Here is a 16,086-nt window from a genome sequence, read left to right as displayed (position 1 = left end):
TGAGGCTTTGGGCCTTGGCCTCTCTCTTGCCTCCCTCCCTATAAGAAGACACACACACACACACACACTCCCTCTCACACTTCAAGCTTTAGCTTCACTCACACACACTCTCTCTCCCTCAAGCGGCAAGCCTCAAGGGCCAAGGTCTCAAGTTTCAAGCTCTCACACAAGCAAGCTGTAGCCTCTCAAGACACACACTCTCTCCCTCACACACACTCTCTCTCAAGCTTCACACACACACACACACACCCACCCACCCTCACACTCAACTTCTCAAGTTCTCCCTAACTTTCAAGGCTCAAGCCTCACTCCCTCTCTCTCTCTCTCAAGCTATCAAGTGACAAGGAGGCATCCATCATCCATGGCATCCTCCTCGTGGCAGTGGCTCTTCAAGTTCCAACTACCCGTAGAAGGACGACGGGATGGACATGGTGGGATGAGGTCAATCACACCCCATCCCCTCATGGAGGTGGTGCACAGCCATGGACATGCAAGCTTTGCCCATATAGGCGAGTGGGTGGGATGGAGAAACTCAAGGGAGCACATAATGAGATAATAGATAGATAATAAATGTGTGATGTATAAATATGATAAGTATACCCCAAGATGGGTGTATACTAGCATGGGGGAAAAAACCTCCTAAAGAGAAAAAAAGTACCCCGGTTAGTTCTAGTGTATTCACACACATCACTACCAAATATGGCTACAAATCCCCCTTGGAGTGATGATAAAAACATGGGGTGAGCTGGCACTAGAAGTACAGAGATGTGCTAGGCTCTTTGGACTATGACAGGGAGCCTAGACTAATCCCCAAGGGAAGTAATTTTAAAGCTTTGCAAAGCTTCAAACTTCTCTCGTGGGACAGACTTCGTGAACAAATTTGCCAAGTTGTCTTGTGTTGGCACATAAGCTAAGCTAATTTCCCACAGCATCTCTCCTTGACATAATGATAGTGCACCTCAATGTGCTTTGTATGAGCATGAAAAATTGGATTCATCTCGGCAACTGCCATAGCGCTCTAACTATCAGTGAAGATGGTAGTGGCTAAGGACTCTCCATAATACCCAAATTAGAAATAAGGCGCCTGAGCCAAACACACTCAATTGTAGCTATAAACGCTGCCTTGTACTCAACTTCATAGCTAGAAGTGACCACAGTGGGTTGCTTCTTGTTGCTAAGCCATAATATACATGAGTCACTAAGGCGAAAGCAAAAACCACTTGTGGACACTTGTGTGTCATAACATCCAGTCCATTTTAAGTCTGTAAAGCATGCAACTATGATTTACCCCCCTTGGGATAAAATAACCCAAAGTTCTTAGTGCCCTTTAGGTAACATACATCTGTTTGATAGACTGCCAATGCTTTATACATGGGTTATGCATAAATCTGCTCAGTATTGAGACCACATACTCGTAACACCAGCCTTGATGTATGGAGCAGCCTTCTGGGGGCCAGATTTATCCGATGAGGATTGGCAGTCCCCAGGTCATGATGTTCTCTCATATGATCCGCAGCAAACCATCGGTCCCACACCAGATTATCCAGGCAGAGTCTGCTGCAGCCCCGATGGTAGTGGATGCACCCTTCCAGACAGTCACATACCTCCATCGCATCAGTCACATGGATCCCCACAAGTACCCAAGGCTTGCCCTGGAGTCCTCCAGACAGGTAGCACTTGAGGGGCACTCTGCAGTATAGTATGCACTAGTTTCCACTTGGTTCTCAGTATATGGGCTCTGCATGGACCGCCTACCCCCCCTTCAGTACAGTTTGGACTCCCCTTTTCTCCGGCTGTCTCACGAGGATACCAACCGGGTTACCCGATTAGATCTTCTCAGCCTCTACACATATTGCACATGGATCACACCTCCGGAGCTCCCCACGAAGATGCACTTCTACAAAGAGCACTTCCTCACACTCACTGAGGATGGATTCATCCAACAACCGGGCTAATTGAGTGTTCACATGTCCCATGCCATGCGGATTGCGATTGGCCAGATACGGGTTTCATCCCACCGCCTCAAAGTGGAGACAGGTAGAGCTGAACGCATCTTCAGAGCTGGGAAGCTCATACGGAGACCCAAAGAGGAGAGGATCTACCGACTATGCCACACATAGGTTGAGACGGAGGAGCATACATATGCCACTGCCCAGTATACTATGAGATCCGCGGGAGGTTTCACTATCTATTTCGTGATCCAGGATCATTGACTTCCAGGACCAACGTTGCCTCGGCCTCTTCCTACTTGAGCTCCGCAGGCGCAGGGACACTTCTTGAGAGAGCCTCGGCCCCAGCCACCCCGCCCCCTCCCTCGCCAGCCAACCATCACCAGTTTCTTCCGGACCCAAGAAGTGGAGGACACCAACATAGTGGATCTTGTGGACCCTCCACGAGCTGCTCTGGACCTATCTTGCCCGAGGAGTTACCTCGGACCGAGCCTCTACACTCCAACGTGCCCGACGCCTCGACCCCCTTGTCGGACACGATCACCTCATCAACTCCGGCTCCAGCTCCAGATCCAAGACATGATCCACCGCCATCAAGCTACCTTTCCACGTGACATAGCTGAGGGAGACCTCTCGGCCATACTCATTAGCCCCATGCTTGATATTTTGGAGAGTGGTATACCATCTACTCGGAGCTGATGTTGCTCTCATGTTTCTATGTTCTTAGTATTCCATGATGAGTTTCCATGGACAGTTTTGTATCACCCCAGTGAAATAGCTATGTTTATGTTTTCTTTCTGTTTCATTTTCCATTCCATGATGAGATATGCCGTGGACATTATTGTATCACTTTGGTCTCATAGGCCCATTGGGTCTTTAGTAGACGCTTAATATATCTTTCTTTCTTTCTTTCTTTCTTTCTCTTTGTTGGTGTCTTGCATCAAGGTTCCTATTTAACATACTTAGGGCTGAAATAAGGAACGAAGAGCTTCCGCACATGTGACATGGCAACAGGCTTTTCTACACACATGATGCCAGGGTCCTTTTCTCTTTGATCGGGATGGCAAGATCACTTGGAATTACAGGCCTCGTGTTTGGCTTCATACCCCCCCCCGCCCCCCACCCCATTGTATGAGGTAGTTTCCCTCAAAGAGGAACCAACCATGGAGGGTACACCCTCCCCAACTATTATATTCACCTCTTTTGAGGGCTCTAAGTGTGTACATGTAGCCTTAGGTTGTTTGAATTTTAACTAATGAAAGATCTTCTTTTTCTTTTTTAGATGGAGACATTAGGAATGGCAGGTATCAAAGAGTACGAATGCACTTTTTTTTAAGATGGAAACATTACGCAATGGTAGGTATCAAAGAGTATGAATGCACTTTGTGACTAACGTAGTAAAAAACCTACAAGTACCATAAATTAAACTCTATTCTAAGCTTCTTAGTATAGAGGACGGAACATATAAAGACTCAATTGCTATTGTACCTGGGCTTGAGCCTTCTTCCAAAATTTGTAAAAACTCCTTAATTTTCCCTTGTTTGAAATACTCCCTCTGCAAGAAGATAAGAGAGACTTATATGGACAGCAGCAAAACACACATGATTTTTTCCTCATAAAATCAGCCAATGCTAAGATTTGAATGTAAATTATGCGAAGCGGTCAAAAATGATACCCAAAAAAAAAAATGATAACGATAGCTATAAAGACAGATCCATAAGAAGAGCAAACACGCTAAATCTGGTGAGCAATGGAGAAGTCTACTAAATCAAGATCTTGTCTCCATAGTCCGAGAAAACATTCCCCAGCGGTTGACTATAAAATCAAATGGGCTATCTTGCACCAAAACTTGTTAGTCAGCATGGCATTCCCACATGGTCTCAACTAGCTCACCACACCCGAACACCCCCTCTAGAAATTGATCAACCCCAATAACGTCCAGCAACTCAGCCACTTCACACCACCATAAGAAGAGGGTGACCTTGCATAAGCGATACAAGACCAAAGAAGCCATAAAAACTCTACAAGTATAATCTGATGTATCTATCTTTGTTTTTGGAGAATGTATCATCATTTTCTGTTTTTAGGGAAATATTACATCACGATTGTTCTATTGCAATTAGGCTATGAACAAAAATGAAGAAAAGTAATTTTTAGAATCAAAACATTTGTTTTGTTTCCCAATTCAAAATTTTGTGTGTGTGTGTGTGTGTGTGTGTGTGTGTGTTTTTGGGGGGGGAGGGTTGTGCTTTGCACTGCAACCAGGCTATGAACAAAGCTGAGAAAATACTTTTTCCAGATTACCTTTTTTACTTAAGCAAACTTCCCACCCAACCCCCAAAAAAAAAAAAAAAAAAAAAAACTAGGAAGAGCAAATTATCCGATTTTTGCCGAGGGTAGGAAATGCTGTTTGCATAGGAAATTAGTGGAAAAAAAAACATTCAGAAAAATAAAAAACCCAATAATCTGAACCAACGGTAGATCAAGGAATATATATTGATTTGCAGACTTACCGCAAAGACTAGCCACAAGTTGAGGGGAGCTTGCTCGGCCTTGAGAATGTCCAGGATGTCTGCAGCATCGCGAGGAAGCTGGTCCAAGTCCACCCGAACCTCTTCCGAGGAGTTCTGTACGGGGATGTAGACGCAGGCCATTGCTGAACTGAATCAGCAAGGAGAAGAAACTTAACAAAATATAGCTATGGGGGGGGCCTAGAAAATTACATAATGTAATAGGGCTAATAAGAACTAGTACTCAACCCGGCCAAATGCAGGAAATACAAAGGGTCAATGGAATGGATTTTTTCCTTCTATTTTTAAAAAATTTAAGGTTTCTTTTTTCTAGACTCTTCTTGTGCCTTGGTTGTCCATGACTAATATGTAATAGATAAGACATCAAATTGTTTTTTTTATATTAATTAATTCGTTTGGGAGGAGCGAAGTTTTTTTCGTGGCCAAGGCGCCTTAGGGTTGATTTCTAAGGTTTTTTTAAAAGACGTAATTAGAAAATTTTGATTTAGGGGATTTTTTTCTTAGTGGCATGTAGCCATGAATTTTCGTGGCATGTACCCATGCATTTTCACTGTCGAGCTAAATGTGAAAACGGGGGTGAGGATGAGGTCGTCCATTCCCACTCCTGCGAAGGGCTAAAGACATTAAGGAGTGTTTGGTATCTGTGGTTGCTCTCTCTCTCTCTCTCTCTCTCTCTCTCTCTCTCTCTCTCTCTCTCTCTCTCTCTCTCTCTCTCTCTCTCTCTGTTTGCATTCATGAGTGACGAGCCATGTGCAGATGTGCACTGGCTAAGATCTCCGCCTCTTCTTCCGCCTACTACAAGGGGAAGCAAAAGCTCTCTTCCGCAAAACAAGAGGGAGATGGGTGAGAAAGGCGCCTCTTCCTGCATGAGCAGAGAGGACAGGCAAGAGCCAGGGGTGAAAAGGCATGGCTGGCAAGAGGGGAGGAAGCGGAGGCGTGAGGGACCGTGGACAGCTTTGCAAGTGGGGAGGAAGGGGAGGCGTGAGCGAGGGGTGGACGAGTTTTTGACATTAGTATTAATTAAATGGCAATGTAATACATACCAAAATTTATCTTAATAGACGTGCGCACATATTTATATTTATCTTTTTTTAAATAGAAGCCACACATATAATATATACACACATTGCATACACGCTTTATATATGTATGTATGTGTGCGCGTGTGCGTGTACGTGTGGATATGAATATGTGCATGTGCATGTTATATATGAATATGTGCATGTGCATGTGCGTGTTATATATGTATGTATATGTGTGTGTGTGTGTGTGTGTGTTTTAAATTTGCCCTCCCATTTGCATAGACATTCCCTCTGGATTAAAATAACCAATTAGATTAATTTCAAGACCACAAACGATCACACTTGTCTTGTTTACAATGACATATGCGCACTGGTAAAATCAAATTAAATGAGAGAACATTACATAAGTACACAAATATGAATCAGAATAAGAATTTGTCCAGTTTTTCACAAATCCATCTATGTAGAGTTAAGGGGGATAAGCTATACCTATCACCATCCACTGGAGACAAAAGTCAAAAACCAATGGAGGAAGGTAGGTGTTATCACTTCATCCCCATTGATCATAAATTACAAGTTGCATAGTTCACATAATATATTATATCCTACAGCTCACAAGAATTGTGACCAAAGATTCAATAGGAGCCTACAACGAATTAAAAATCATTATTCTTTAATTAGTAGTTAGTATTTGTAAGGATAGAAAAACTATTGTTTTTAAGTGATAGGTTAACATGGAACGTTTATTGGATTAGTTTGAGCCTTGGATATGAGGGGTGACAACTTCTCGTGTGAAAATGCATGTTCGGTTTCTAATCTCTACATGGCAATATTGAAAAGCTTCCCACCTACCACACGGCATCAAAGTCGAACAACACATAGCATCAAAGTCGAAGAGTGTGCAGCGCCTGCTCTGGCTTCACTTGCCCCAAGTAGTCTCCCGCCCAACACATAGCGTCAAACTCGAACAGTGCATATCATCAAAGTCAAAGAGCCGTGCGACGCTCGGGTCCAGCTCTATTTGCCCCAAGTAGTTCAATTCCGCTTGTGCAGTTGTTGTTGTTTTATTTGTTTCCATTTTGAATGAGATTAAATAATTCGTTACCAATGTTTCAGCAAAGGTGACATAACATTGAAGTAATTGTACATACCTAAGCTTCAAATATTGTGCATACAGTCTCCGTTTACAAAATTGGCAGAAGTGTAGTCATTTATAGTAATCGTCTATTGCATGATGATATTTCAAAATTATTTGTGGCCCCCTATTTGTATGGAAATATGTATTGCAAAATTTTGAGACATTCTTTTTTGTCTTTGTCTATGATATAGTGAAATGTCGAAAATGGGAAAAAAAAAACAAAAAACAAGAGAAACAGGGACTGTAATTTTTCAAAATTCAAACAATCTAATTATTGAGGTTTCTAGCATAGAACCAAAGAAGAACCATGGTAGACCAAAGAAGCTATGTAATGATGAGGCATTATTTGATCAACCCAATGAATCCAAAGTTCTTGAGCTAAGTGTGACAATCTCATTAGGTGGTAGTAATATTAATGAAGCATTACTAAATAATCTTCATGATTTTATCACAAAAGAATGCCTTGCTCGAAGTTTCTTATTGGAAAAAGGAGGTACAATTTTTCATCTTCACTATCAAAGAGTGTTAACCCATTTTTAGGGTTAACAAGAGCTATTGTTGCCATTATCTTACATCAAGGAGTCAAGGTAGACACACTAAAAGGTCATACATTCAAGATATAAAGCAACAATGTCCAAATTTACAACTTGGATAGGCACTCGTAATGGTCTGACGAAATACTTATGGCGATTTTTGCTTCAAGAGCGTGTGGTAGCAAGTTAGGATGAAGTCCCAAGTGATGTACTTCATGGATATAGCATTAGGCCTCTTATGAGCCTAAAGTGCCCGGCCAGCCACAATTTAAGTGAGTGTGAATAGATATGACCATGTATGTAAGTGAAAATCTCTCATAATGTAAAGGACTCTCCCATTGTGCAATTATGTGGCTCTTGCTAATCTCTCTCTAATGTAAAGGACTCTCCCATTGTGCAATTATGTGGCTCTTGCTAATCCTCTTGCTAATCTCTCTCTAGTGTATGCTAGTGAGTGTATGTGAATAAAGCGAGGTGAGAGGAGGGATGAGTGCACGTAGTGCACCGCAGCGGGGTGACAACGCATGTGGGAGGCTACGACAGAATTACTACTCAAGGAATGGTGGAGCTTGGAGACCTCAAGGATTACGAGCTCAGCGTCCCCACGACAATTGTGGTTCACTTCTTGTTGAATGTGTTTTGACGAAGGTTTGCACGAGCCATAACATTTTTGGTGCCACTTCCAAGGAGCCATCCCTTGGCTTTTTTCTGCCGTATTTCTCTAATCCACGCATTATCCATTGCCCATTGTCTTTAGTAATGGTTTGCCATGAAAAAGATATGGTTTTGATGGTGATTTGTGTGTGATTTTTTTGCTTAATTTTTTTGCCTTAAATCGTTATTTTTGTTGTTGTTAATTTAAATTTTAATGTTCCTAGGGCTTGCACATAAGGTGTATTAGGCTTTATTTGCTTCCATTGTATCAAAAAATGCAATAGAATGTATTTTTAGTGATTTTTAGCTCTCTTTTTTAGTTAACATAGAGTGAAAATTGTTAATTTTTGTGTTTTTTGTTAGATTTGTTTGTATAAGTGTGTTAGCAATCAATTAGGGTAGCTTAATCTCTCAAAAAATTTTAAAGAACATAAAAAAACTCTTAGAATTGACTAATCTTCACTAATGGACTGGTTTTTCTCGTTTAGGAGCAATTTATCCATTCCAAGAGTTAAGAAATTCGTAAATATGTTGTTTGGAGTCCATTTCGATCATGTAAGAGGTCGAAATTAGTGTTCTTGAGTGTTTTGAGAGCATCTAGATGCATCAAACACCTAATTAAATTAATTTCTTTATTAATTGGAAGAATTTTGCTCTCTTTTGCTTAATTTTGTAGCATAAAGAGAAGAGAGTAAAATTAAGAGTTTAATTAATTTCTACTTATGGACTAATTTACACATTAATTTATGCACATAGCTTAGTAATTTCATGCCCTGTCTAATGATGTGCTCAATGGTGTGTAATTAGTGCTTAGTGTTAATTAGAGTCCTTAATTAGTCCAAAAGGAGAGAAAGATTAGTGAAAGAGTTAATATTAGTGCTTAGTGTTAATTAGAGTCCTTAATTAGTCCAAAAGGAGAGAAAGATTAGTGAAAGAGTTAATCTTTGATCAATTCCTAATCACAACTCATTAGTGGCTAGTGAGCATTTAATGTAAAGATGCCAATGAGTTGTCAACTTGTCCATTTTGGGGGTCATTTATGAAGGGTGTAAGGGGGTGTCATAAAAGTATTGACTTTTTTAATTCCCACTTGCCTTTTTGGGATATCTTTCCAATTTAAAATTCAAAAAATATTCCCTCCATACAAGAAAACTCAAATTTCTCGCTAGACTTCCAAAAAAAAGGCTTCACGGCACGAAATACCCTCCATTTCATGACGTGAGATAGCCTCCATTTCACGGCGTGAGATAGGTTCGTGAAGCCCCCAAAAAAAAACATAGCCTCCATTTCATGACGTGAGATAGGTTCATGAAGCCCCAAAAAAAAAACATAGCCTCCATTTCATGACGTGAGATAGGTCCTTATAAAAAACGCTTCACGGTGTGAGATAGTGTTTCTCATTGATTTCCATTTCAGCAGAATGGTAAGACAGCACTCTGTGGTGACAAACCAATCAGGCAATGCCATGGGAGACGTGCAGTCACCTACTAAGATTTACGAGTAAGAACACCAACTTCCAAATAGTCGTGGGCACACACAGAGTACCATTCTATTGAATAAACCTTTACTCTTACTCTCTCTGTTCGTAAGGTTCTTCCTCCTAAGCTATCTTTCTCGAAAGGTACTATTTCAATTTCTCTTTTTCTAAATTTCGTTCGACGAATATTTACTTACAGATTTCTAAAACATGAATTTCTTATGAGGAATAAAATAATCATTTATCTCGATCTCTGACTTCGATAGTTTAATTGAATTTTCTTATTACCATCTTAGTGAATATGAAACGGTAGCATTTCTTCTCACATATTATCTACTTATTCATTTTTCTAATTTTTGCGAAAATTAAACAGAGGATTAAGAGAACCCTTATTTAAATATAATCATTCTATATGCATCTGTTTGTGCATAAAATCTAATTCTGATGAAAGTCACACTTTTATCATCATAAAAATCATTTATGATGAAAATCACTCTTTTAATATGAAAGAATTTCTTTTATGCATCCATTTCTGCATAAAAATCATTTATGATGAAAATCACACTTTTAATATAAAAAAACTATCTTTTATGCATATGTTTATGCATACAAATTATTTATGATAAAAATCACTCGTTTAATATAAAAGAATTTCTTTTATGCATTCATTTATGCATAAAAATCATTTATGATAAAAGTAACACTTTTATAATTAAAAAAAAAATCTTTTATGCATAAAAATCAATAATGATAAAAGTAACACTTTTATTTAAAAAAATATTCTTTTATGCATAGAAATTAATAATGATAAAAGTAACACTTTTATAATTAAAAAAATATTCTTTTATGCATAGAAATCAATAATGATAAAAGTAACACTTTTATAATATAAAAGTAACACTTTTATAATATAAAAAAATATTCTTTTATGCATACTTTTATGCATAGAAATCAATAATGATAAAAGTAACACTTTTATAATAAAAAAATATATTCTTTTATGCATACTTTTATGCATAGAAATCAATAATGATAAAAGTAACACTTTCATAATAAAAAATTTATCAATATGTATCTTTCTATACATAGAATTTAATTCTATTGAAAATCATTCTTTTATAAAAATTAATCAATATACATCTCTCTATGCATGAATGAAAATGACACTTTTAGAATACTCTAACGATGGGGATTACTCTTTTTGATTAATAAAAGATGAAATTTATTTCACAAATTTTCAAATTTTTTTTACCATAACCTCCTTTGTATGGCTGACCATTTTTCAATTTTTAACTCACTAAAATTAATTAGAAGTTCACCAAGAGTATTTAAATCATTCTAATGTAAACATTTTCTACTTATTTAAGAGAAACATTATGAAAAACTTGATTTTATCCAATAATCAATCATCTAGGATAAGAATGGTTGGATTTACTAAAAAAGAGAGGGGAATGCCTTTTTTCAATGAGGCATAACATCATTTCATTTTAGAGAAAACAAAAATCATAAAAACCATAAAAGAAATAGAAAAGAGAAGAATCTCTAACTTACATGGATAATTTGAGAGCTTTCCTTTGGCTTGATGGTTTGAGGGTTCTACTCTTGTTTGAAACAAGAGTGGCCCACCAATCTTTTAGAAGAGAGAAGGTCAAAAACTAATGAATTATGAGTAAAATTCATAGTTTTTGGCACTTGGGAGAAGCAGGGTAACAGTGCAAAACACTATTGAGTTTCAACAAAGGGGAAGGCTTCTATTTATAGGAAAAAGTGAGCTTCTAACCAAGCCAATTGATTCTAGAATTTTCCAGATCAATTTGGTCAATTTTTTGACCATTTTTGGGTTAGTTTAGTCCACTTTTTGGATTTAGTTGAAACATGAGAGAAAAAAATATCTCATTATTTGGGAGTTTAGAATTTTCCAAATCAGTTTGGTCAATTTTTGACCATTTTTGGGTCAGTTTAGTCCCTTTTTGGATTTAGTTGAAATAGGAGAGAGAAGAGATAAAAATATCTCATTATTTGGGAGTTTAAACTCTCCCACACATGTGAAATAGGCGTCTCCTTCATGAGGGGAATTCCCCCATACTGAGGTGTCAAAATGCATCATTTCATCTAAATATCTCTCTTTTTTTAACTATTAACCTTGTCCTTAGTCAACTCTTCATCTTATGTGAGTATTTACTCATTTTTGGGAGATTTTCCTTTTATTCTTCTATTTATCTCTTCCCTACATTTGGATGAATCTTATTGGTCCATAAGAACCTTAATTTAAAATTTCGAAAAAATCTTGACCGCCATGATAATGCCTCTTGAACAGATTATACTTAATTTCTAATGCACGTTCTGAAAATCTTTTTGAACTTCTGTTTCAGGGAAACTTATTTTAATAAAATGAGATATTTTTCTATCCAAAAATATTTAAAAACTGAATTACCACTCTCTAGAAGATTTTCTCTCTCTAGGCCAAAACTGGTAGAAACAAGATCTTTTATATTTCTGAAAAAGGATTTGGTTACAGGGAAAGATGCCGGATATCTTAAGAGGCTGGGGAGGAATCTTACATTCTTTCCCACTTGAAAAACGCGAGATGCCCTCATCTCGCAAACTAGGGGTAATCCAGCACAGATCGGCTTCATTCTCCCAGGTCTTCAAAAGGATAGAACTTCCATTTTACCTTCTCCTGTTCCTGAGAATCTTTTCTCGAACATCAAGAATTTCTTCAGGTTAGAGTTACATCTGCCCTTGGGTTAAAGAGGTTAGGATTTCATCATCAAGCACATGATTTGGGCTTGGCACATGTTTCTTTAGAAGGCTTACATGAAATACATTATGAACTTTGAGATGATGAGGAGGCAGAAGAAGCTCGTAGGCTAAGTCACCTACTTTCTTTGTAATTAGATATGGCCCACAATATCTGGGGGATAACTTCTTGTACTTCCCAAGAGATAACGAACTTCTTTTGGGCCGTACGAATGAAGACCATATTTGTTTCTTTGAATTCTCTATCTGTCCTCTTCTTATCTGCATATTGCTTCTGTCTATCCTGGGTAGCTTTTATATCTTTATGAATTGCCTGCATCTACTGCTTCATGTCGTCAAGCATCTGTCTGGACATCTTGACCCTAATCAATGGGTCGGACCAAGTTAATGGAATTAAGCAATCTTGTCCATACAGAGCTTTAAAAGGGCTCATCTCGATACTTCGGTGATAAGAAGCATTGTGGGCGAACTCGACTAGGTGCAGATAGCTTAGCCACTTCTTGGGTTCCCTGCCACCACAGCATGACCGAAGTATATCTTCGATTACTTGGTTTACCCTTTCAGTTGACCATCGGTCTCAGGGTGATAAGCTATGCTGAGATCAAGAAAGTTCCCACTGCTTCGAAAAATGCAGTCCAGAACCTTGAAGTAAACTTGGGATCTCGATCACTTACTATTCTCCTGGGTAGGCCATGTAATCTGAAGATTTCTTTGAGGAACACTCTGGCCACATCTACTGCAGTGTAGGTTTCTTTTATTGGGATCAGATGGGCAACTTTGGTTAGTCTGTCAACTACCACGAAAATGGAGTTGTAACCTGATTACACTGAAGGTAATCCAGTAATAAAGTCCATACTGATACATTCCCACTTCATCTGGGGGATGTCCAATGGATGTAACTTCCCAAGCATTTTTACTCTTTCAGCTTTGACTTTTTGGCATGTTAGACATTGACGTACATGATTCAGTACATCCTTTTTCAGACTAGGCCAAAAGAAACTTTTCTTTATAGACATGTAGGTTTTGATGAAACCTGGATGTCCTGCTATAAGGCTATCATGGGCTTTATTGAGAATTTGACCCTTGGTTCCCTCATCATTGGGAATGCATAGCCTGCGATTATAATACATAATGCCATCATCTAGGCTGTACCCTTGAACTCTGTTCAACTCCTGTGGAGTTTTGCTTTCCTGCATAAGTAGGGTAGCAATAAGGCCAAAGAATCTATCCCTGCATGATCTTCTCTCTTGCTTCAATAATCAAAGGATTTGATACTACAGTAATTGCAAGCAAGGAGGCTTTTCTGCTGAGGGCATCTGCTACCACATTTTCTTTGCCTGGGCGGTACTTGATTTCAAAATCAAATTCCTGCAAGGTCTGCATCCACCTTCTTTGGCACATGTTGAGGTCCTTCTGAGTGAAGATCCACTTTAAACTCTGATGGTCTGTCATCAAAGTGAATCTTTTTCCCAGTAGGTAATGTCTCCACAACTTTAAGGCATAGACTACTGAAAGTAATTCCAGGTCATGGACAGCATAATTTCTCTCATGTGTTTCGAGCTTTCGGGATTCATAGGCCACTGCAATACCTTCCTGCATGAGTGCACCTCCCAGGGCAAAACCACTTGCATTAGTTACTACCTCAAAGGGTAGAGAGAAATCTAGCAGCTTCAGAATGGGACTGGTTACCAAGGCGGTCTTTAGCTTATCAAAAGCACTCTGTCACCTGGCAAACCACTGAAATGGGGTATTCTTTTTGTCCTATGTGCTCTTGAAGATATTGCTACCTTGCTTGGTAGAACATAGAGACAATGGTAGAGAATATGGGCAGTGAAGATCAAGGTAAGTTTTCAATTCATGCTTTATTAAAAATTCAAGGAAAAATAAAAGAAAAATCAATTTCTATATTGCGTGACATGATTTTATTTATGAGAAAGCATTGAAAGCACTTAACCTAGATGCATCATACTCTAGTTACAAAGTTAAAGCTGCATTTCAAGGTACTAAGTACAACTGCACCAAGGAGGTTAAAGATTTAGAATTACAAATGGGTTCACTAAAAGAAAAGGGAACATTCCTAGTGACACCTTTACAAGGTGTGGATGTCATCTTAGGTATGCCATGGAGACATGAGCATAACCCCCATATTGACTATGACACCCATACCATATGGTTAATAAAAGATGACCAAAAAAATTATCTTCAATGCCAAAACAAAGGTGAATTAGATCCATTTTTTACTCATACTCAAGCAAAAACAGCTATACGAAAAAAGGAGGACATTTTTTTTTGTCAACCAACGTACTGCCCAGGATGACTCCAAATCAAATACGTCTCATGACCCTTTCGTCTCTAAATTCTCTAATTGCTTCATAGATGACTTACCACCTGGCCTACCAAGACCTCGTCCAAAAGACCATAAAATTGAAATAATTCCTGGTAGCTCACCGCCGTGTAAAGCTCCTTATAGAGTTAACATGCTTGAGTAGGAGATTCAAAGGCAAGTCAAAGAACTATTAGATAAAGAATTGATTTGACCCAGTAATTCTCCATTTGGTGCTCCAGTTCTTCTCATTAAAAAGAAGAATGGTACATATCGATTGTGTATCGATTATCGTGCACTAAACAAAATTACTATTGAGAATCGATATCCAAAACCTCAAGTGGATAACTTGCTAGATAAACTTAAAGGAGCCCGAGTCTTTAGCAAGATCAACCTAAAGTTTGGTTATCATCAGATTCAAATGGACGAAGGAGATATCTACAAAATTGCCTTCAGGACCCAAACTGGCCATTATGAATTTTTAGTTATGCTATTCGGTTTGACTAATGCTCCAGTTACTTTCAACAGAATGATTAATAGGATATTCTTGAAATATGTTGGAATTAGGGTTGCAGGAATGCACACACAACTTCAAGAAGATGAGGAAGCTTGAGCACAACACAGTGGTGTATTATAAGTGCCAAAATGAAAGATAACAAGCCCTAGAAGATAATGGGCGTATATACAATGCACGGGGGAAAAAACCTCCTAGTGAGGGAAAAAGTGCCCCGGCGGTCCTAAGTGTGTTCACACACATCACTACTATAATATGGTAACAAATCCCCCCTGGAGTGATGCGGTGAACAAGAGCTAGCACTCATGTATAGGGAAGTGTCTAGCTATGTGGACGAATCCACAAAAGGGAGTAAGCCCAAAGCTTTGCGAAAAGCTTCGAACTTCTCACGAGGCAGAGCCTTTGTGAAAAGGTCTGCAAGGTTATCCTGTGTTGGCACATAAGCCAAACTGATCTCTCCTGCAGAGAGTCTCTCCCTGACATAATGGTAGTGCACCTCAATGTGCTTCGTACGAGCATGGAACACTGGGTTCCGCGCAACTGCCAATGCGCTCTGACTGTCAGTGAAGATGGTGGTGGCAGATGGCTGCCCAACACCCAAATCAGCCATAAGGCGTCTGAGCCACACACACTCAACCGTAGCTGTGAAAGCTGCCCTGTACTCAGCTTCACAACTAGAAGTGGCCACAGTAGGCTGCTTCTTGCTCAACCATGATATGCATGAGCTTCCAAGCATGAAGCAAAAACCACTCGTGGACACTCGTGTGTCATAACAACCAGCCCAGTCAGAATCTGAAAAAGCATGTAAATCTGGCGGCAATGATCCCCCCTTGGGATAAAACAACCCAAGATGCCGAGTACCACTCAAATAGCGAAAGATACGCTTCACTGCCTGCCAATGCTTAATGCCTGGGCTATGCATAAATCTGCTCACCTGTGAGACTGCAAACTGAATGTCTGGCCTCGTAATGCATACATAAATGAGGCAACCAACAGCTGTCTGATAGAGTGTGACATCAAAGTGATCTCCAGCATCATGAAGACTCAACTTCAAACCTGTCTCCATTGGAGTAGCAATAGGCTTGCAGTCTTCAAGGCCAAATCTCCGCAACAATGTTTCAATATACTTTGTCTGACACAAAGCAATACCTCCATCACACTGCTTAAATTGTACCCCCAAATAAT

At 39.2% G+C, this 16,086-nt stretch overlaps 1 protein-coding gene across 1 annotated transcript in view; it reads right to left on the bottom strand.

Annotated features, from left to right (window-relative positions):
* ELF8 (binding protein) overlaps window positions 1-4,732 on the bottom strand; it is an 87,508-nt gene extending 82,776 nt beyond the window's left edge. The window contains exons 1-2 of the mRNA XM_086815661.1: window positions 4,463-4,732; window positions 3,438-3,504 (exon numbers count right to left, since the gene is read on the bottom strand). Of these exons, the coding sequence (XP_086671787.1) occupies window positions 3,438-3,504; window positions 4,463-4,603 (208 nt within the window). The 5' untranslated portion in view covers window positions 4,604-4,732. The remainder of the gene's footprint in view (window positions 1-3,437; window positions 3,505-4,462) is intronic.
* Window positions 4,733-16,086: the final 11,354 nt, after the last annotated feature.

Source organism: Cibotium barometz, chromosome 21, assembly GCF_041138505.1.
Source record: "Cibotium barometz isolate CiBa-2024 chromosome 21, ASM4113850v1, whole genome shotgun sequence".
NCBI classification, from domain to species: Eukaryota; Viridiplantae; Streptophyta; class Polypodiopsida; order Cyatheales; family Cibotiaceae; genus Cibotium; species Cibotium barometz.
The sequence above is the reverse complement of the archived record's forward strand: the minus strand, read 5'-3'. Positions and strand labels throughout refer to the sequence as shown.